The 23,499-nt window shown below is 34.9% G+C and overlaps 1 protein-coding gene across 4 annotated transcripts in view; it reads right to left on the bottom strand.

Moving 5' to 3' along the window:
• SMARCAD1 (SWI/SNF-related, matrix-associated actin-dependent regulator of chromatin, subfamily a, containing DEAD/H box 1) overlaps positions 1 to 23,499 on the bottom strand; it is a 70,407-nt gene that overhangs the window by 22,947 nt on the left and 23,961 nt on the right. For 2 of the 4 annotated variants that reach the window (XM_029235815.1, XM_029235814.1), the window contains exons 5-9: positions 20,900 to 20,966; positions 16,253 to 16,353; positions 9,126 to 9,227; positions 8,059 to 8,140; positions 6,180 to 6,571 (exon numbers count right to left, since the gene is read on the bottom strand). In XM_029235815.1, coding sequence (XP_029091648.1) covers positions 6,180 to 6,571; positions 8,059 to 8,140; positions 9,126 to 9,227; positions 16,253 to 16,353; positions 20,900 to 20,966 — 744 coding nt within the window. Of the gene's footprint in view, positions 1 to 6,179; positions 6,572 to 8,058; positions 8,141 to 9,125; positions 9,228 to 16,252; positions 16,357 to 20,899; positions 20,967 to 23,499 lie in introns of all 4 variants that reach the window. The other 2 variants (XM_029235812.1, XM_029235813.1) reach the window with 1 other exon arrangement.

The following is a 23,499-nucleotide window of genomic DNA, read 5'->3' as shown; positions in this document are numbered from 1 at the left end:
GGGGGGGGGGGAGGGACCGTGAGCCACGGCCGAGCCTGCGCATCCGGAGCCTGTGAGAGAGAGAGAGAGAGAGAGAGAGAGAGAGAGAGAGAGGGAAAGTGAGATGGGGAGGGGGGAACAGAGAGGATAGATGAAACAAGATCAGACATAAGCTGATAACTGAACCTGGTGATGAGTACATGAGGGTTCATTTAGTATTCTAATTTTTATGTTTGATATTTTTGTAGGGGCAATGAAGGGGTGTGCAAAAAGCAACTCCTCTTACTTCATGATGCTGCAACAGTTTGATTGAGACTTTTAATGAACTTGACATTTTGGTTATTTCTAAAGTCAAAGTTTCAACTTAACTCCGTGAGGCTTCCAACTCTCTTTACCCTCTTTCCATACAAACCAACCAACATTAGAGATGACCCAAATTACTGCTGCTGGATTAGAATTTAGATCTATCTAGTACTTTAGGGGGCTTCCCTGGTGGCGCAGTGGTTGAGAGTCCGCCTGCCGATGCAGGGAACACGGGTTCGTGCCCCGGTCCGGGAAGATCCCACATGCCGCGGAGCGACTGGGCCCGTGAGCCACGGCCGAGCCTGCGCATCCGGAGCCTGTGCTCCGCAACGGGAGAGGCCACAGCAGTGAGAGGCCCGCGTACCGCAAAAAAAAAAAAGAATTCTTCTACTTTGTTGCTTCAATATCCTCAACATGTGAGTCCTCATCCCACTGACATCTCAACCAACAGGAAGAAGAGATCCTTTAAGGACGCTTTCCCAAAATCGTGGTATACTTCTGCTTACATCTCACTGGACAGGAATTTGTCAAATTACCAAAGGGAGGCTGAAAAATGTAGTCTTAATATATTGTGGGTAATGTGACCAGTCATAAATCTGTTTAAAAGCACAGAGGGGGTTAAAAAAAGAGAGAGAGAGAAAAATGATTTGATCCGAAAAAGTTTGACTCAATATGACTAGAACTGATATTGGGGGAGAGCAGAAAACTATAATCGTCTCTTAACATTTCACTAATAATATATACAAAACTTCCAACACAAAATATTGTGGATATCTGCAGCTAACATTTTTTTAAGAGACAGACAATTGAACGGGCACTTAACTTTATTTAATTCTTAGCCTTCTCCAGAGGTCAGTATCATAATTACACCCCACTTAGAGAAGAAGAAATACAGGAACAGAGAAAGAACTTGCTTAAGGTCGTGTAAGTTGCTAGAAAATGTCAGAATTGGGATTCAAAACCAGGCCATCTAGCTCCACTATATTATTTACTCACCCTCAAGTATGGTATTTACAAAACCAAGGGAATAAATAAAGAGGCATGAATGGAATTCCGAAACAAGAGAACCAAAAGAGAGAAAAACAACATTCCTCAGGATGTTGGGGAAATGAAATTCCAATATCACAGCTGTTCCCCTACCGTAGGTCATAAGACTCCAGAAGAGACTTTTTCAAGAAGATGAAACTGACAAAATATCAGAAGTGTCTAAAAACTGAGGGGAAATTTAGACAATTAGGGAAGAATTTAGAGCCGAAGTAGTAAGTATATACAAAACTAAGAAAACAGAAAAACCAAGACAACTAGTAAGTAGGGAAAACAAAATGCTGAGCAAGGAAAAAAAGTAATCATGTAGTATATTACATGGCTCAGCTATAAAAGGCATTTGCATAGTCTAACAATGTAGATACTAAAAAATGATTTTCAAAATTACCGCATTATTAACATATTGATAGGACTGGGGAATGGGAAATGGGCATGTGAGGTGAGACAGACAGCGAGAAGAGAGCTAATCCTACCACAATGCTATAATGTCTGTCATGTCAAAAGATAAGGCCTGCAACTGAAAAATTTTAAAAAAGCATTATCTTTATATTCCTAGATATGGAGGTGATAAGAATCAGACAGAAGATGTAGAAGCAGTTATCTGTAGTACAGGAAATAGGCTGGAGAAGGGGATGGATATGGATTTTCAGGGAGAACAAGCCTGTAGAATTTTTTAACTTGATCTAAATACACGCGTAAATAATAAAAAAATAAAAACATTAAAAAAAAAAGCCCAACATTTAATTCCAAAACACTTTTATTAGGTGTGTGGGGGGCAGGGAAAATGGGTGTCTGCCCCTAAGGAAAGGTGTAAGAACACTCTACTGTTATGTTACTGCTTGCTGAAGACAAAAAGCATTTAACAATCCTGTAAGTTACTTAGCTTCACTAAAACAAGACCTAAGAAATACAAAGTACTCTGTAAATGCAGGATCCACTAGTAAATCTAAAGTTGTTGATGAGCACAGCAAATACGATCCTAATTACATAATATGAAATATACAAACATATTCATAAACAGATGGATGGTCAATAAAGTCTTAAGTGAGAAGTATCTTTGGTAGAATTTTGGCTAAACTTGATTTTCTTCTTTGTTCTCGCATATACTGTTTCAATTTTAGACAAAGAAAACATCGTTCTTCAAAAAAATGATAAAGCTATTTTCTCAGAGGGAAAAAAAAGAGAAAAAAAGTAATTGCTACTTAACTGGATAATTACATGAAAAAAGAACATCAACATGGCCCTGATAACTATCTCTTTGATTAAAAAGTCAAGTTATTACTTTAAGGTCTTTATCTTTTTAAATCACTCACAGACTGAAGTACCTATCTCTTGCCACCATGTGTCACTCTTACAGTACAAATAATTTTGCATTTCTATAGGAAGGGGGAAATCGTTTAAAAGCAGATTTAATTCCCCACCTAAGAAGTAACATTATTGAGGACAGGAGTCTTAAATACTATAAATACCTGGGAGCAGCCTACAAAGTACTCAAAATGCATTTATAATTTTAAAATAAATATTTATCAAACTTAACAAAAATGAAAACAAAGCCTGAATACAGTAATCACGCACTTTACTGAAGCCACCCTATCAGGAAGTAGTATGCATTACAATTCTTCGAGTCACAAATTTAGACAGCCATTTTACAATAAAGCAAAAAAGAAAACCTGTGCTCTAAGTCACTAGTGGATGGGAGCAGCACAATGACGAATAATGTTTCCACATGAGGTAAACCCGGGTTGCCTGGTTAACAATCAAAGAAAACTGCATTTATGCTGATCTAAATGTTAAGGAACTAAATGCATATATGAAAATTTTTTAGATTGAGCTATTTATGAATGAGCTATTCATGAATCTTGATTCGATCAGTATACACTATGATTCTGATTAAAGTACAAAGATGCAACATAATAAGATTATAATAGACGTAATAGCATCTCTACCCTATTTTGCACGAAGCTAGATAAAAATTCATTAAGTGGTTGGTGAACCGATGCCATCAAATGTGTGAAATTTGGTAATAAAAACCCCAATTTTAGCACATTAACAGTACACATTTTTAAACTAATGACATTTTGGCTGGCTTTGTTTCCAAAGTCTACATGATTTAATGATGTGATTTCTTACCATAAGCACATACTTTACTGCTATGAAGCAGAAAAATGGAAAAATTATGAAGAAAATCTGACAAACACTATTTAGATTTTGATTTTTAAAAAGGGTATAAAGCTGCAAACATAAATACCCTTAACATAAAGAACTTATTTCGTTAAATAACCAAATTTTCCTCATGTAAATAAAATAAGGGTGACTAGAATATCTGAGCATTTAAATTTTCTAAAAGTGTAATTCTTTGACAATAAAGTCATAAGCATAATGTACAACTTTTCAACTTCTGTTTTAAAAGGCACTGCTAAAATAATTTTCACATTCAAATTAATTTTATAATAAAATAACACAATGAAATACCAATGATTACATTTAACCTATCAATGCTATGGAGACTTCTGTTTTAGCAAAAAATCATAATTAAAATATGTGTTTACTTTGATTTGTTGGCTCAGTATGCACTGTAATGAAATATTAATGAGTTTTAAAGTTCTGTCAAATTCCCCAATCCTGAAGACTAAACTAATAAGATTCAACAATAATGTTAAGAGTTTACTAGACATTTGCACATTGTTTTTAATATATAATGCCTTGTAATTTTCATTAAAGTATGACTGAGGAACAAAATTAAAATTTCAATTAATTCTCTTAAGAATTTATAAAAACAGCTATGAAAACAAAAGTAAATGCTTTTTCTTTTATTTTTGAAGTAGTTCACAGGTACATTAGCAAGCCTCTCTGATTAATAGGGAAGGAGTTAATTATATAATTTTTTTAACAAAATGTACATAATATTGACCTTTCCTTTGATGGTTTTAAGACATTAAATTGATCTTTAAATCAGTCATATTCAAAATTCTAAAGTAAATGAAAGTAGAAGCTGAAAGTTCTAAACAAATTAAAACTCAAAACTCATACACTGACTTGCTAAACTGTTCATTTCCAGGAACTTGTGTTTACTAACTTTTTCAGAATAGCTAAGCCCTGTATTCGCTAAACTCAAGTGGCAAGTTTACTTTTTAACTGTTACATAAAATAATCAACATTTAGATGAATGGCTAGCAAAAACAGTCTCTGTATTCAACTTTCAGAAAGAGGGCAAGATGCTATAGGAGTTTTAAGTAGATAATGCATAATCTCCAAATTCATGTCAAGACTAATTTAAACTATGCCAATTAATTAGTAGGGGAAATATGCTTTCTACATGTTAAGTTACTGAATATTTTTAAAAGCATCTGGCACATATAACTCTGGTATAATTCACTTTTTACTATAAGATACGTGGGCAAGTAGTCACAGTGACTAAACACACTGCTGCAGATAACTGCATTCCTTATTAAGTAAATTAGAATCCCAACAAGCCCGAGCAACCCAACTCTGTAATGACATAGGAGGCCATTAAAGATTAAAAGAAAGAAGAAAATGAAGACAAGAACAAGAACGCCCTTCAGCAAATACTTTAACAAATAAATCACTTAGGCAAAGCCGAACAAGTTTTGAAAGGGCCTGCTTTGACAGATGTTCTCTGGAAAAGCAAAGGCTTTAGGCAAAACGAATATCTTTATTTATTTATTTATTTATTTTTAAAGCCATGAAATACTAGTAATGTTGTTTCTATATTTTTCAAATATTTTAATTTTTTAGAAAATGCTATTTACAACCATTGTTCAGGGACCTTCCCACCGTGCCACTTCAAGATACTCATCAAGGGAACTTAGGTTCACGTAGATTTGTCCCAAGTATAAGATTAATCACAAAGCAATTTTACTCCCTAAGTTAGGGAATAAAACTTCCTAAAAATTCATAAAACATCAAGAGTCACTATTGATGTGACTTCACATTCTAAAACTGTAAAAAATCATCCATACTGCTTTCACAGGAGGGCCTGTTTAGAATCCATGCTATAAAAGCCCCCATTTTCACAATATGAAGCAAACTTTAAAAGACAGAGTTCTTACATTTCTCTGTATGAATAAGATTTGCTGACTGTTGACATTTATGAAACTCAAAATACAGGTATTTTAGATAAAACTTGTTTACAGGAAATGAAATTCCAGAAAATGATCATGCAAAGTGTACTTACCAGTGCTTATGCCTTCCCTTCACCTAACGCTTGAATTCTAGGCTTCCACACACTTTTCTATCTTTCCAATTAAAAACGTTGCAGCCTGCTACATTCCATAAAATGGCCGTATTGTTTAACCAAGAAAAACATGTTAGAGATTGAGCTGTCACTTTTAAAAGAAAAATAAAATAAACAATTGCTTCTTTGTGGTGAAGCATAAAACACTTAGGCTGGCATTTTAAATCATGGAGCTCCCCTGGACGTTGCTATTGCTCTTCAAGAAGTTGTAGTAAAACTTCCGCCACATTCTTGCTTTCTGCATTGTGTCTCAGTAGTAACAGATCAGAACAGGCTAGCAAACAACTCCTTCCTAAATGTAAGCTCTAATTTCTTCTTCTGCAGTGAAATGAACCAAGTTTCTATGCAAAAGAATGAGTGACAGTATGCCCAGCCAATCAGCTTGGGGTTTTTCAGGAAAATCACCCCTTAATTCATTCAAAATTAGGTCATATGACACTATTTGAAATACTATTGGCTTAGAATGAAAGTAATGTTTGACTCTACACAGGATAAGGCCACCCATCTATGCTTCCCTGGGCTGAAGACACCTTGACTATAAACGGTACTGTGAATTAAATACACACACACAGGGGAAAACAAAAGAATGTAGCCTTACCAGAGCTTCCCAACTATTAAAGGGCCGGAGTTCTGTTATCTTCTGAGCCTTTTTCTGAGAACACTGAGGAATCAAAGTAAGTTCACCAATTGAAGCATCCTGAAGGAAGTGAAGAATTTTACCTTTATAGCCATCCTCCATCACTTCTTCACCACTACTATAGTCCTCGTCTAACGAACTACCGACATCAGAACCTGAATCATATTCAGAGTCTTCAATAACTCTTTTAGGATTAAATACAGTTTTTTTTCGTTTCTTGTTAAAACCATTTTGTGGTTTCATGGAACATTTCTGTTTCAGTTTTGTTTTAGCCGCGTTTTTAGGATAATTTTGACTCCTTGAAGAAACTTCTTTTCCATTTGGAAACTCACTTGGTGAAGCATATTGCATATCTGTGTAGAAAGACAAAAATAACTACATTAGAAAGATATAAATTAAATATAAATTAATATAAATTAAATAACTACATTAAAGATAAAATTAAATAAAACTTCAAGTAAGAAAATGATTTATACAAGTATTCATGCTTCTTTTAATACAGAATTCAACTATAATTTATTGTTAAATCTTGATATACTTTAAAGAGAAATACTGAAGTAGAATTTGAAGTTATACAATGAATTGAAATAGTTTCAAAAATAGGTGACAACTTTTTTAAACGAATTAAATATAAATCCTCATTTTCTATCAAAGATCCTGAGAATATAAATGGCAGCTGCATATACATAAGATGTCCCAGATGTTACTTAGCAGCCACACCCCCAGGCCAAAACTGAGGGGTGTAGCAAAAATAATGCTCATCCTAAATTAAAACTATCCATAATATGACTAATTTTTCCAACACCCATCCCCACTATTCTAGGTTCATCATTACCAAAAATCATTTAAATATGTTATTAAAAAGCACCACTACTTTATCACTGAGTACGCTATCATATTCCATGGATTTCTAAGATGCCTGTGATCGAAGGTACACTTATTTTATGTACTAGTAAGAAATACGAACAGTTACTCTATAACACAGTATTTTGTTATTTAGAATGTTTATGTTTTACTCAGTCCAAGAGCTTTTAGACTTGCATATTATCATACATTCATTCTTGTACACATATTAAAAAATAAGCAAAATAAATTGAATATTCTTCACATTTCTTCACATTCATAATCTTTCCCTTCTGAATCTTTTTTCAGACTCAGAATTGGTAATATTGGTGGTTTTCTTTTCTCCACACACTATCATTCTCTGTGCCATCGAGAGCATTTGTTGTGTAGCATTTCCTAAAATAATTCATTAAAAACAGACAAAAACAACAAAAAACCTAAAGCCATTGTGTTGGCCTTTTAAAAAGCTGGCCTTCTTAAGGATGTTGCTAAACATGTGTGATTCAACTCCTCCCCACTACTTCTCTGCCCTTTGGTTCCTAATGTTAAAAATGTTCCACTATGGGATCAGGGACTTTCTTCCATGCCAGTGATAACCATCTTATAAGTTTCTGATACTGGTGCTTTTGCTACTCATGTAAGTGCAGGCTAGGACATCTACGTCATAGTGATTATAAGACACCAGCAATTGTAAGATCTTTCCTAAGAGCTGTTAAAATGTAAAAAAAAAAATGTTTCTTTTGTACTTAATAAAACATGGTAGTTTATAAGTAGACTTAACTATCAAAAAAAAGTTAGCGAAATAGAAAAAAATGTTTATTGTTTCATTCTACACTGCAGTAAAGAACAGGCCAAAACATTTGGGAACTGGTTTCTAACATCTCGTGCAATCCCATTCTCTGGTTATTAGCTAACAGGTTTACTATTTTCTTATATACTAAGATATAATATATTGGGAAGTATGAATTTTCTGTAATGACATAGAACAGATAATTACCTTGGTCTTCCGCAAACACTTTTAAGGATTCTAAAGCCTCTGTGTACATCCATTCATGTTCCTTGAGCACTTCCCTTAATTCCTAGAAATAAGTCATTGATCTTTTTATTAAAAATCTAAAGTTAACAACTTATTGAAAACTTTCATGCTCTTTTAAAAATAAGTAAATCACCTGAAAACTTAACAGAATTCATATCTGATTATTTCACACTTGTTTTTATGTTGCTTTACAAATGCTTTCTGTATATTTAATTTCACTTTCGTAAATTGCTTCAAAGGGAAGGAAGCTTGATAGTTTTTGCAATTTCTACTCTTGCTATGAAGTGCTCTGAACACTAGAGTATGAAAAAATGTTTGCTCAATTAAACTGCAACATGCAGCTAGGCTTTTATAAACTGCCAACTTCAAAACATGTAATTTGAACATATGCAAAGAACCAGTATAGCAACAAGACTTTGCATTCAGCTCATCAGAATTTAGCAGATGTACTACCTGTACATATACCTGAATAAATCAATACAAGTGTAAATGTATTCCCAATGTTAAACAAATAATGTGTTTTCAAGTACAATAAGGTGATTAAACACAGGCATTTTTAGCACTGGCATGCTTGGCATGGGTCTTTACTGACCCTGAAAGTATTTTTACTATCTACCAAATACACCAAAGCTTATTAAGACACTGAAATATAGTATTACACTTTAAAATTCTTCATGAAAAATTTAAAGGATGAGAATACGAAGAAAGCTAAAACAAGTGACTTGGGATTATAGATGGCTTTGTAGAGGATCTGCATTTTATATGAGATGACAGTTGTTACGACAGTTATGTTTGTTATGATTACATGATGTTACCATTATAATGCTGATACTATAGTTAGCAAATAAGGTAAATAAATAATGTAAACTAGCAGTACAAAGATATTTTATAATATTGATAAATAAGAATATTTAATCAGAACGGTGCAAAACTCACCCTAAGCTTTTCACATGGTTGATCTCAAAAGATTATTTTGTAATACAAACATTTAGTACATACTGATTAAATTTCTGCACATGACTACTCACCTCTTTATCAAAATTGGGAAATTCCTTTTGCAATTTCAACACAATACTTTCCTGTTTTTCCCAATTACTGCTAGATTCTGCAGACTCATTTGACTCCTCTCCCTAATGGGGAGGTAAAAAAGAGAACCAATTTAAGATATCATCAATAACAACAGTCTTAAGACAATCACATTTGTATTTTGACTTGATTTGGAAGTTTTCACGTTCGATCAAGAAGAATCCAAAAATGTTTCTTTTTGTTCATGTGAAAACTGACAAATTTATATCTTAAGGATAAAAAATATTACTGGTTTAAGAACACTTAAAAGACCTTGACTACATATCCAATAACTCACACTTCACTCATACAATGCTCAAAATAAACTAAATCTGCTAAAACAACTAGAATGATCCTCAAACTAACTCGAAATAATTCAGGTACACTGAAGTCTCTCCAAGCTAATGGCAAAAACCGAACCGAACCGAACCGAACCAAACCAAACCAAACCAAAACACCTCATCCGTGCTGACAATTTCATATCCTCTACAAATTTCAAATACTGAGAGAAAAAAAGTTTACTTTTACTTCAGTCTCGAATGGTTTAAATATTAACTGCTCAGTCACAACAAAAGTGACACAAAGACAAAGAAACTTATACAAAACTAAATAATATATAAATTAAACATTAATTTGGGAACTGTGGCTACTCATACACACTATCTCTTTCCTCTGTCACTTAACTTCATTTGAAGAAACTGGTTAAAATTCCACATTTAAACAAAAAAAGATTCCTTGGGTTCATATATAAGAAAAATCTTGCATTTTAGTCAATCTAAAAGCATTTATCTACTTTGCTAAGATACTGTACCACAAGCTATACAAACATGAGAGAGAAAAGCACAGTTTCATACTTTCTCTTTTGCCTCCATTCTTATCCAACAACAATACTATTTTTTTCTTTCACTAAGAGAGAAATATCTAAATTGTGAGCGATACCTTTCTTGCACACAGGAATAAGATGAAGTTCCACACAACAGAGACATAAGATGGTATGTAAGTTAGGAGTAGGAAGAAGAAAACTAGATGTGTTTTTGTAATAGTAAGTGGCCTGTGTCGGCTGGAGCACAGAGACCGTGGATATGCTATAAAGCTTAAAAATTAGACCAGCGCTAATATTGCTTAAAGGTCTGGAGTGCCAAACTGAGGTCAGTCTTTATTCAGAAAGCAAGAGGATTTTGAGCAGGGGAATAATAAAACATTAATATTTGGAGAAAGCATTTCAAAGCCATCAAAAATTCATACCGCCAACCTCGCTTTGCAGATGAAGGCACTGAAACTCGAAGAACAATCCTTTTAAAGGTCACAGATGGATAACAGCCAGCTGAGGTACAAATAGAAACTTAGGTGTCTAACCCTGGATCAATGTTTTTCCATTACCTAAGTGTTTCCTAAACTTTAGTCATTCACATGGCACATTCATGAGTTGAAATGAGTCAAACGTCATCAAAGTATGAATAAACAAATTGTAGTATGCACATAAAACTGAATATTATTCAGCCCTAAAAAAAGGAATGAAGTACTGACACATGCTACAACATGGATGAACCTCAAAAATATCAAGCTAAGTGAAAGAAGCTAGACAAAAGGTCATATATTTTATGATGACATGTATATGAAATACTCAGAATAGGTAAATACAGAGACAGAAAAAACTGACTGGTGGTTGGCAGGGGCTAGGGGGAGAAGAGAATGGGGAGAAACTGCTTAAAAAATACAGCATGCTATTACTGGGTGATAAAAATGTTTTGGGACTAGATAGGAGTGGTAGTTGTACAACACTGTGAATATACTAAATGCCGCTGAATTTTTAATAGTTAATTTTATGCTACGTGAATTTCACCTAAAGAAAAAAAGTTAAAATATTTGGAAAACAGTAAATATCTTTTGGGAATTACATATGTGACAGCACAAATTAAACATTCAGTAGGTCGTGTGCTGATTTGCTCTTTGCTCTCGGATCCCACACTTCTATCAGCTCTGCTAACACCTGGTGACTGAAAATACCTATGCAGTTCAGTGGTTATGCTCGAGCTATACAGAAGCCAGGTGATACACAACCTTTGGGCTCAAATCGTCTTAGTGGGTCCAGGGGTTATGAATCAATCCTGTGGTTATTTTTCTGGTTTCAGAATGCAAAGTTGCAACTGACAAATTTGTCACTGCCAGAAATCCCACATTAGCTCTTTGACCCATGGATTAAGGGCCATAATTGTAGAAAATACCAAATCTAAGGCGCTAGCATTGTCCCTCTGAAGAAGCAGCAGCAGCAACACCGTATTTCTGAGGTAACTGCAGACACTGACTCCATCATCCCAGATCTCAGGGTAATGTGCCCCCGTGGCCTATACAAAAGCTGAATGGGTCATAGAGAATTAGTTTAGATTATCATAAACAAACAGGTGACGACCCCAACTGTAGCTGCTATACCAGCTGCTAATTTTACTAGAGAAAATCAATATAACTATGAGACTATTACTATAGCAGTAATTAGAAAAGACTAGTAGAAGCAATCTGCTTTTGTCTGGGCAGGGTCAGTGATGGATACACCTTCACTGTTTTCAGAGCTATGGTAAATCTCCATCTCTCTTTCATAAAACAGTACTCAAGGACTTTGATAGTTTTGCACAGTCCACAGTATATCACTTTGATCCTCTATACTGAAGACGTCACACAGATTGGACTTGATAAGCAGGAAGCAGTGGCTATTTTTAGATGACCTTAGTAAGAAACATGCATGCTAGAGTAGAAAATAACCACCCTCAAATCCTGGGCCCACCACTTTCATGAATTATACAGGGGTCCAATCTGGAGCATGCTGCAAATTCCACTCTGGAAAAAAAAAAAAAAAAAAAAAGACAAATGGCTGGCACTGGTGCCTCTGAGAGAGAGGCACAACACTTCAGTGGGCTTCTTTGGATCCTGGAGGCAGTGTATATACTTCAGTACAGTGTGTGCCGCTCTGATCAGTTTATGAAGAGCCCTTAAGTCTGTCAGGAATGGGGCCCAGATTAAGACAAGGCTCTGTAGCAGGTCCAGAGTGCAGTGCAAGGTCCTTTGCCACTTGGGTTTTGTGACCAGTAAGTAAATGCAGTGATTCCCAAAGAATCTGTGGCTCATAAGGATGTTGTATTGAAGTCTCTGGAAATCCCCAACAGGAAAATCATGGCAGAGACCCATATGGCTTCAAAGAAAGGTCCTGTCCTCTTCTGCTGACAACTACAGTCTGTTCCGCTATAACATGACACATCCATTTCCAAAAATTATTGCACGTGCAAAATGATGAAAATAAAAGCTACCGCGTTTAAGAAAAATTGTGTTAGAGGTATAACATTCAAAAACTTCATTAGTGACACATTTAAACAAAGGAAGAAACCTTAAAAGAAGGGTAGCATAATTTTACACGTTAAATGGTTAAGAAATACGTAAATACTAAAATAAATATGAACTCAAGTTTGCTTGGGGATGTTAACATTGGAAGAGTTGTAGCTTATGAGTTACTACGAAATGGTAGATGAACGGTTATTTGAAAATGAACAGTTATGGAAAGGCGGGACTCACTGTCCTTGTGCTATCTCTGCTGTATGGCTGAAAATATAAGTATTAACTTAAAAATAAACAAATAAATAAAATCAATAAATGTCTGCTAACTTTGCTAGCCTCCTCCTCTCATATTAAAGCTGCCTGGGGCTTCCCTGGTGGCACAGTGGTTAAGAATCGCCTGCCAGTGCAGGGGACACGGGTTCAAGCCCTGGTCCAAGAAGATCCCACATGCTGTGGAGCAACTAAGCCCGTGCGCCACAACTACTGAGCCCACGTGCCACAACTACTGAAGCCCGCACGCCTACAGTCCGTGCTCTGCAACCGCAACAAGAGACCACAATGAGAAGCCTGCGCACTGCAATGAAGGGTAGCCCCGGCTCGCCTCAACTAGAGAAAGCCCACACGCAGCAATGAAGACCCAACGCAGCCAAAAAAAAAATGGGTAAGGTAAATAAATTTCAAAATATATATATTTAAGAAAAAAATAAAACAAATACAGCTGCCTGTTAGGTTCAAGATTCAACTGGATGCCATGAACAACTCTCCTACTATGTTCAGCATTAAAGCCACTACCTTCAGTAAAGAAAAGGCTGAAGTCAACAGTAAAACCATTTTCAACGACATTTAAAACACCTGATAACTCTACTGTTAACCTGTCGCGGTGTAAACTTTTGATTTTCATTGTCACGGTCATCATCATCATCGGCAGCCACGCGGCCGTCAGCAGCAAATTGTCCCAAGTCTACATCCTCATTTTCTATCCCCTCAAATCCAACTTGTTTTCCTAAACCAACAGCTTGTTGTGAATTTTGAAATATTTCTCTGAAGGTTCAAGTTCTTCAAAATCAAAAATCAAGTCAAGAAAAATTGTCCACAATACATAATGCAAACACTCTTTTGTTACATCACTCCAGGCTTCTAAAATGGTGGCAATGGCTGCTCCAATGTTAAATCTCTTCTAAAATTCTATAACCGTATCTGCAGTCTCACCTTCAATTACAGTAATTAGTATCTTAAATGTTCACTTTAAATAGTAAGCCATAAATGCTGCTAACACATTTTTACCACGAGACTGTATGAGAGAGGTGGTTTTTGGAGGCAGAAGAAAAAAAGCCTCCTTCAACCAATATCTACTGCACTTTGCAGAATTCGTTATGATCAGATAAAGTGGGAGAAAAATCTTGAACTTCTTTTACAGAGTTTACATAACTGTTAGAACCAGCTGAATGTGAACAACTGCTTACAATATAATCCCATTGAAGACGGCAGCACTGTACACAACTTCAGGCAGTACAACTTATTGCCCATTTTGTATAGAAAAGATGGTTAGAGGTACAGATCAATGATATACCATGGACAACAGCCAAGGAGAAGAACAAGAGTGGAAGATCGGGGAAGAGGTACACGGTTGGACTTAGAAGTTTTTCTGAGAACAGAATGTAAGGGTAAGAGCATCCCATGTGAATGTTCGGCAAATGTATCTATTGCATAGGAGTTTTTAATCATCACGTGGACAAGATGATTCATTCTTTGAACACCAAAATAAGACTGGATGCATGCTTGGATGCACTTGGATGCATGCTCAATGTGTCTATATACAAACGGCCATGGCAACATGGGCTAAGTTTGTGCACACAGATCAACAAGGTCAGACTTTCTCACACCAACATTTATCTGGCTACTGCTACTGGTGAGTACCTGACCTGCCAAAGCAGAGGCCAACAATGAGTTCCCATGACAGCACCATTCCTTGGGAGATGTAGTCAACTGTCTGGTGGCAAGTTGATTAAATTCGACCCCTTTCATCATGAAAGGGACAGTAACAGAAATCTACTCTGAGTATGCATTAGCCTTTCCTACCCCCCTGGATTTGGCAACACCAGTTATGGATTGAATTGTGTCCCTCTAAAAGTCTTATGTTGAATAATGCCCAGTACCTCAGAATATGACCTCATTTGGAGACAGGGTCTAAGGTAATTATTACTGAGGTAATCAAGTTAAAATGAGGTCATTAGGGTGGGCCCCTAATCCAATGACCGGTGTCCCCATAAAAAGAGGAAATTTGGAGATGGACAAGCACACAGGGAGCATACACTGTGAAGGTAAGGCAGAGATCTACAAGTCAAGGAAGACCAAAGACTGCCAGCAAATCATCACCTGCAGCCACATGGCCGTCAGCAGCAAACTGTTCCAAGTCTTCTGTGCTTAGATCATCAGGGTGGGACTCTAGCTCTCCAAAAACTTCATTCCCTATCCCCTCAAATCCAACTCTGATCAGCGAGTTAGAGAAGGATGGAACAGCCTTTAGGAGGAACCAACCCTGCTGATGCCTTGATCTTGGACTTCTAGCTTCCAGAACTGTGAGACAATATATTTCTGTTGTTTAAGCCACTCAGTTTGTGGTCCTTTGTTACACTGTACTTAGGAAACTAATGCATCATATACAGATATATAGAAAGCTTAACTCAGCCACAGTACACTGTGACACAACGGTCAACGTTTCTGGCCAGGGGAGCTAATTTCACTGGAATTCATGGAATTCACTGATCTCACCATGTGCCTCAATACCTAGAAGGAGCTGGCATACAGAACAGTGGTGTCACAATGAAAATTCAGAATGTGAACCTGTTGGTAACACCTTACAAGGCTAACATGCTGTTCAACAGATGTACAAGCAAAGTAAGTGCTTTGAATCAGCAATCAATATGATGCTATTTCTTCTACAGCCGTTATACGTAGGTCTGTAAACTAAAACGTGGGCCTAGTCTCTTATACTAGTAGCTCCTCACACCTAAAACTCAAAGAATTTTTACTTCCTATCGTTATTAGTTCTCAAGGCAAGAATACTTCTATGGAGGGACACAACAACTATCCCATTAAATTAGGGTACACACTGCTATCTGCTATTTACGGCTTCATGCATCACTAAATCACAGGCAAAGGAGGAGGTTACTGTGCTAGTTGGGGGTGACTGATTTTGATTTTGATTACCAAAAAGAAATTGTGCTGTTATGAAAACAGACAGGGAGGACTATGTCTAGATTCACTGGGAGGCCTCTTAGTAGATCTACTCCATAAAGTAAAAGTTAATGGAACACTAGAATAACCCAGTAAAAGCATAACCACTATTATTTTTAGATAAGCAGTTAAACATCAAAGGAGTCATCTATAAGAATTATAAGTAGTTGTCGCTGAGGAGTATGAAATGGTGCTGGTACTGGTAACAACTGTTTTACGTAAGTGTTGTTCAACCATATGTATCTATTAAATTTTATGAAATAAAATTTAAAGTATATTTTCCCCAAAAGGTACTTTACCACACCACTAGAATATTTTTTAAGTTAATTTTATAACTCAGAAATAAGCAACTAACACTGGATAAATTAAAAAGAAAGCAAAACCAGTCACAAATGAGATGCAACCATAAATTTTCTTAGTTGTAAGAGAGAAGATTGATTCACTGAGGTGCATTTTTAGTATGTCCACAGACTCAACGAATTCTGTGCTTAAGCAACTAATTCTGATGTTGCAATTCAAATTAACTCACTTGATCCAATCTCTTCTTTTTCATAGATTGATCATCATTAAATTCATCTTCCTCAAATGGCTCTGAAGAAGAAGATAATTTTCTTTTCCTAGGTCCACCACCTTCTAAAACAGAGAAGGACATTCAAAGTTTGCACAGATATTATAAGAATCATTAATGCAAAACAAAGGCAAAAACGTTACTATAATGAATATACTTGTAGACAGTTCTCTTGACATCAGGCCCAATGTAATTTCTTCTACATATGACATACATTCAATAAATGTTAACTGAATTGAAGGAAAAATAAACAGAGCCTCTTTTCAGTCTTTCAGAAGTAGAAATCACTGTAAAAATGTACTTATTTGTAAACCATCACATTATTTAATGCTAAAAATACACATCTTTAAATTGAAAGTAATTCTATAGTAGGAAGAGGTTCTCCCCAATGCCTGAATGTTCAGTAGTGAAAAAAAAAAAATTGAGCCCATCAGCTTATCTGAATAGCATCAGATAATTGTCAATAATGGTCTACTGTACCAGGCTTTGCAGGGGACTTTTATAAACTGCTGTTCATTTACTTTCCACAAGAAACCTACAAAGTAAGCATAAACTCATTTTACAAATTAGGAGGAACTGAGATACAGAGAGCTCAAGCGATTAATGCTCTTAACCTAAAAACAAGAAAGTATAACACAAGAGAGGGCTGTATGACAGGAATAGGAAATCTGCACATTCTGTTATGACTGAGAGAACTCAATCTACATGATCTGGAGAGGCTATGTTGCATAATTTTTACTTTGTATACATTCATATACTTCTTCAGTACCTTCGCTTTCAGAGAGCAAATTCCAGAGACATACTGCAGTGCTAGTATGAAAGCAGTTGCTGAAAGCTTACAAAGGTTTAAGATTTCAGTATTAATTATATCAGTACCCTAACTATGCAGTTAGAAATAAAACTTGTAGAAATATAATATTGAAAATAAATACAGACATGACAGCTTTTAAGCTGTTAGCATGAAAATTTCATAATATGGCTATAACAAAACTGAATGCCATCAACATTTCAGTGTATAGTAATTACATGCTTTAAGTATGCATGCTTAAATTTTTTCCCCTTTGTTTCATAAAGTAAATGTGCATTCTGCATATGCCAACTAATTGCCAGCATCCACTTTAAAAAGGAGAAAATATAACCACCACTCTATCATCTATATATGCTGGGGTTAAGTGAATACCATTAGTAATATCCTAATATTCAAAGTCTGAAAAAAAGCTTCAAACTAGGTGATTTATGCCATGTCACCTAGACATGTTTAATCCTTTCTTTAAAAGAACAAAAGCTTTTTCTTGGTCAATAAAGAATTCTTCAGCCCTAAGTATCTGTTTATATATCTTTCTGTGGTTAATAATATGGCACCAAATTTTTACATGTATATAAAATGGCTACAGACATAAATCTGCAAATATATGTGGGAGAAAACACATAACTAAAAATTTAGTACAAAAGGTTACATAAGAGCACACAATGCTTAGTTACCTACATATATATTTATAATTATTAACCAAAAATTGTGCATATATCTAAAGAAAACAAGTTGATATTCCATGTTAAATACCACTTCCCAATTACGTGTCTCATACATTCCCACCTTTTTTGGGGTGCACCCATCATCAATTTCAGGAAGAAAAAAAGTAGGTTAGACATGTACCTCACACCCCAAATAAAAATATTTTTTCCTTAAATTCAATATTTAAAAATAAAAAGTAAAACATGAAACTGCAAAAAGAAAATATGAACAAAGAACACAAACAGGCAGTTCAATAGGAAAAAAAGAAGAGAAAAGATGGTCAACCTCATTAATAACTAAAGACAGGTAAAATAAAGTACCCTTTTTTTATTCATCCTAAGATTAAAAGGACAGTTGTAGCAGACTGTGGGCAAAGAGCCACTTCTAAACATTATAAATTGTTACAGTCTTTCTGGAAGGTAGTCTAAATAATACATCTCAGAATTTTAGATGTGTGTTTCTTTCAGTCCAACAATTCTTTTTCTAGGAATTTATTTACAAAACTGATGGAGAATGTTTGCTTAGGCGTACATAAAAATTTTTTAATTAAGTATCTAAATGCCCATTAATAAGCTATTAGACAAGTCAGGATACACTTTTACAAAGAACTGAGTAGACTTTTAGAAATAAAGAAGGTTACAAAACAGCAAAAATAACAGGATGATAGTCACATAAAAATGTTTCGCCTACTCATACATATATAGAGAAATGGAAGAAATAGTTAGACTCCTGACAACATCAGTAAATTCATATTTTTACCTTTTAAGGCAGGGTAAAGCTTCAGATACACATTTTTGTTTTTATAACTTAGTATTCATAAATGAAAACTTTCAGAAGGCGATGCAAAAAAGATACCCTTATTGTTTAACATGCAGGATGATACTGTCTATAAAAGATTGTAATTTGTGGTAAAACCAATGTTCAACATCAAGATTCGTGGAACTGTCCAAGATGTCTTACAGGCCTTTTGTTGGTGAGACAAAGCTGTCATTCTATACATTACCTCTAAGTGTACTATTCTAAAGATAAGGATGACTGATATATGACTATCCTGTCCATTCTAAGAGGAAGCATGGAAGTTTACTTAAAAAAAACAAGAAAAACCTGATTTTTTCTTTCCTTGTAATTTGCCACTTAACACTAAAAAAAAAAAGAAATTATATCAAAGTCTAGTATAAGAATGAGAATAAAAAAAACTCAGCTTAAGTTCAAACTTAATAAGGACTGTAAACTCCATGAGGGCAGAGGTTTTGTCCATTTTGTTTCGGCATGTACCCTCAGTGCCTAAAATAGCATCTGACATCCAGTAGTAGGTGCACAATAAATATCTGTTAAATTAATGAATAAAGTGGAATGACATAAATTGCTCAAGAGAAAAAAGATTAGACACTGCTGTGGAATAAAGTTATCCAACAAATTTTTCAGTGGAAAGATTCTGAAATACTGAGATATTATGAAGACAAGAAAGAACATGTAAAATGCCCCAAAGCATTTAGCAACTCAACAAATGTTAACTGAGCCTACCATTTTTCAGGAACTTCTACAGTAGAGATACTGTCATGAAGACACACTCAACCTTCTCCTGTACCATTTCCTATTATCAGATGGCCCTTAAGAACAAAGAAATGCTAACATGTACTATGTACTTACTATGTGCCACTCACTATAAGAAATTTACAATAACTTTATCACTTCTTCATAACAATCTAAGAGTTTGATACTATTATCATACTATTTTCCTGCAATGGAGACAGACAGAAAAGTTAGGCAACACTGCCCAAGGTTATACAGCTAGTAAGTAAAGGAAAAGGAAGAACTGTATGTATGATTTGGTTATGAATGAGAGATCATGTGGATAAAATATCATCATCTTTGGATCCACTCCAATACAATCTATTTAGGGGGGTAAATATGAGGTAGATAATTGTTGAAGAAAGCTGATGGACCCATGAGAACACATTATGGTGTTTTCTATTTTTGTATAACTACCCACTTAGGAAAACGGGCGTCCATTCACACTGTCGATGGACACATAAATTGGCAGAACTTTTAAAATTAACATTGAAGTGCATGTTCAATTTTAAAATGTGCATACCCTTTGATTCAGCATCCTAGTTTGAAGTTTAGCCTATAGAAATAATAACATAAAGATTTACTTACAAGGCTATTTACTTTTGTACTACAGTTAATGAAATAATGTAACCATAAATGCGAATTAACAGAGAAACAGTTAATAAACTAACTGTTTATTAGTAGTCACAGAGGAATGTTATGGAGTAGTCACAGAGGAATGTTATGGAGGCATTTTTTCATTTGATAAATCTGAATGCACTGACAAGTTATCCATGGTAAATCATCAAAAGATTTTTCTTAAAATGTAAACCAATACTATAACCATATTTTGTAATCTAATGTGTATGTGTGTTGTATAATAGTGTGTAGGTTTGCTTTCATTCCTTAAATACTTTATTGGTAGTGAGATTATAGGTTATTTTTACTTGTTTGGTATGTACAAAAAAAATCTAGATAGCGTTTACTAAAAAAAAAAACTGGAGGTGTTTTTTATAATGTAAGCTCCTTTAAATGTATTTATTTTTGTATTCTAAGCCTGGATTACAGAGTAAATATTTACTAAATGTAGGAATGCTGATTACCAGCTAGGACGTTCCTTAAGACATTATGTTCCCGACTCAGATTTATGTAAATAAAACTATAATGCAATTAGCAAGGACACTTAAGAAAGAACACATACCTCCCAAAACTTCACTGATATATGAGATTTGATCTACAGAAAACAAGCAAAATTACCAATGAAAAAACTGCCCCCTTCCCTTTTTTGGGGAAAAAATATCAACCTAGAAAATCCAGTTCCCAAGTAGCTGTATGACCTCAGGTAATTCCCTTAACCTTTTTTTTTTTAAACCTTCTTAATCTTCACAATTGTCATCTAAAAACCCTGAAGCTGTTAATATCTCCTAAGGTTCCTATAAGAATTCATGAAGGAGCTTGGTAAATTAAAGAGTAATATTAAAATGAGAAGGTATTTATTATATAGCTAGTTAAGTCAGCATGGCTTGAAACTAAGTCAGGCATACCTGCATCACCAAACATCAGCAAGGCAGCAGCAATTGCTCCATCCATAGTGCTGGTTGATTCAATTAACTAACAAAATGAGAAAAGAGTAATGTTTTAAAAATAATACTTTAAGAATTATTTCACTAAGTTACCAAACATTGAAGAACGAATATATTAAATATACAGAGTGGAGAAATATACATACATATTAGCTTAAGTTCATTAAATCCTATGATAAATTTTCAGAAAATCTGGTTTATCTAAAAGGTCTGAACTTACCTAAGCATATCTTAAAATATACTAGATTTATTTATAACCACTTTAAAGCAAAAAATAAAACACAGTCTATGTACAGTGTATTCAAGGTTTTGTTATTTTAATTGCGAGGCTGTGCACTAAAGTCTCAAAAACTTCCTACCTATGAGTGAGTCCAGGCACTGTGTGTGTGTGTGTGTGAGAGAGAGAGAGAGAGAGAGAGAGGGAGGGAGAGAAAGGGAAGGAGAAGGAAAGAGAGAGGGAGAGAAAGGAACGGAAGGAGAGGGAAAGAGAGAGGGAGAAGGAGAGAGGGAGGGAAGGAGGGAGAGAAAGAGAGACACTGACAGACATTTAAAAGAAACCACAATTCTGGCATAATTTTTTTTTAATCTAATACTTCTTGAGTGGGATAAAGGACTCTTGAAATTTGCTCTATTTCTAAATTGCTCTAAATTAAATTGCTTGAATTTGTTCAAGAACATATTAATATATGGCTTACATAATTAAGTTTCAAAATACTATTTTTTATACTGTTCTGTAACATTCTGGATTTCAGAAAAAACTAAATACCCCATATTTTTCTCTTGCTATAGTTTCCTGTATTTCCAATGAGTTACTTGTTTTAAAAAGATCTCACTTTTTAAAATAAGCTATTTTTGTATTAAATTAAATAGCCTCAAAACAAATTGATAATGCTCTTTTCTATACTAGTTTTCCTCATCTTGGATCCTCAGATATCCTGTAAGCCCCTCCTCATTTTCAAAATAGTCAAAGCACATTTTTATCAAGCCTAGGACTAAATTTATATTTTATAACTTCCTAAATTACTTTATGTGGGTCTAAAAGCCTCTGTAGAGTAACCTATGTCACCTTTAAATCTTTTGAAATGATGGGAGATCACTTGAAATCCAGATTACTTCAAGAGAGTGCTGTTTTGAGCAAGTGATAGGCTAAATTCCCAAGATTTCAGATACTACTGAAATACAAAGTTCATTTACTGATATCAATCCTATTTTTCCACTAATTATAAAATTAGAGATCAATGTTTCTATAGGAAATAAATCCCCTTGAACTACCTGAAAAACTGGCAATCAAGCTAAAGTATTTTTAAACTGAGATTTGTTTCTTTATGTTGAATATTTTACTACTCCATCATGTTTATTCTGCTGAAAGTTCTTTCCAACACTTTTAAGTGTTGCTACTACTGGCTATATCCGTTCCTTCTTTTTCTAGGAAAAAACCCCTTGGGAGGCAAATTATGCTACTAGAAGGGGAAAATGTAGACCCAAGATACCGTTAAAGTTTCATTTAGCTAACAGTAAGAAGGTATCAAAATGATCTGGGAAAAAAAGATTCATATTAAATATACCAGAGAACAAAGGAATAATATAATCTACACTTAAAGAGTTCAAACTAGCAGGCCTAGGACCATTTTTGGTTCAGACATGTTTTGCTTGACCTGAATGGTATCTTTGGTTTTGTCTTTCTTTAGTTACCATAAAAAGGAATGAGTACCGACACAACATGAAAGAACCTCAAAACCTTATACTAAGTGCAAGAAGTCAGTCATAAAAGATCACACATTCTATGTTCCCACTTATATGAAATGTCCAGAATAGGCAAATCTATAAAGACAGAAATTAGTGGTTGTCTAGGACTGGGGGAGGGAAATGGAGAGTGACTGCTAATAGGTACAAGGTTTCTTTCTGGAAAGATTAAGATGTTCTAAAATTAGATTATGGTGATGGTTGCACAACTTTGTAAATATGCTAAAACCCAATAAATTATATACTTTAAATAGGTGATCTTTACGGCATGTAAATTGTATCTCAATAAAGCTGTTAAATTGATGATCAACACCAAATAAAAATCCAGTCTTTTCACTTTATTTGAAAATCTGAATTATTCGATAAAAACAGGCCGCCAATGATTTCACATGGTCATATCTTACCGAAGCTAAGGAGCAGCTACCCCTCTTAGAAAGGGTATGTGCCAATGTCCACCACTTCAGAGTTACCTGCCAAGCCCACACAGATACGGTACCTCCTATGCCTCAGCTTGGGGAAGGGGAATTGTCGGGCGGGTGGGTGGTGGTGATGATAAATACAAAGGCGAAAAAACTATGCACCCATAATTAAATGATTCCCCGAAGATCATTCAATTACTAAGTGGCAGAGCTAGGGATAAACTATTTACTAACCTTCAGAGATTTATTCTCTATCTAAAACTTAATGGAATGGTTGAGTATTTATTTGCTCTTATAATAAGACATAGATATCTATAACAGTCCAACTACAGCCACTTATTTTGTTTCTATAGTTCAATCAATATTTCTTGGCAAGGGTGCTATTGGCAGGCAATTCTT

Source organism: Monodon monoceros, unplaced genomic scaffold (genome assembly GCF_005190385.1).
Source record: "Monodon monoceros isolate NGI ecotype Baffin Bay Population unplaced genomic scaffold, NGI_Narwhal_1 Super_Scaffold_20, whole genome shotgun sequence".
NCBI classification, from domain to species: domain Eukaryota; kingdom Metazoa; phylum Chordata; class Mammalia; order Artiodactyla; family Monodontidae; genus Monodon; species Monodon monoceros.
Note: the sequence above shows the minus strand (reverse complement) of the source record. Positions and strands in the feature narration are given on the sequence as shown.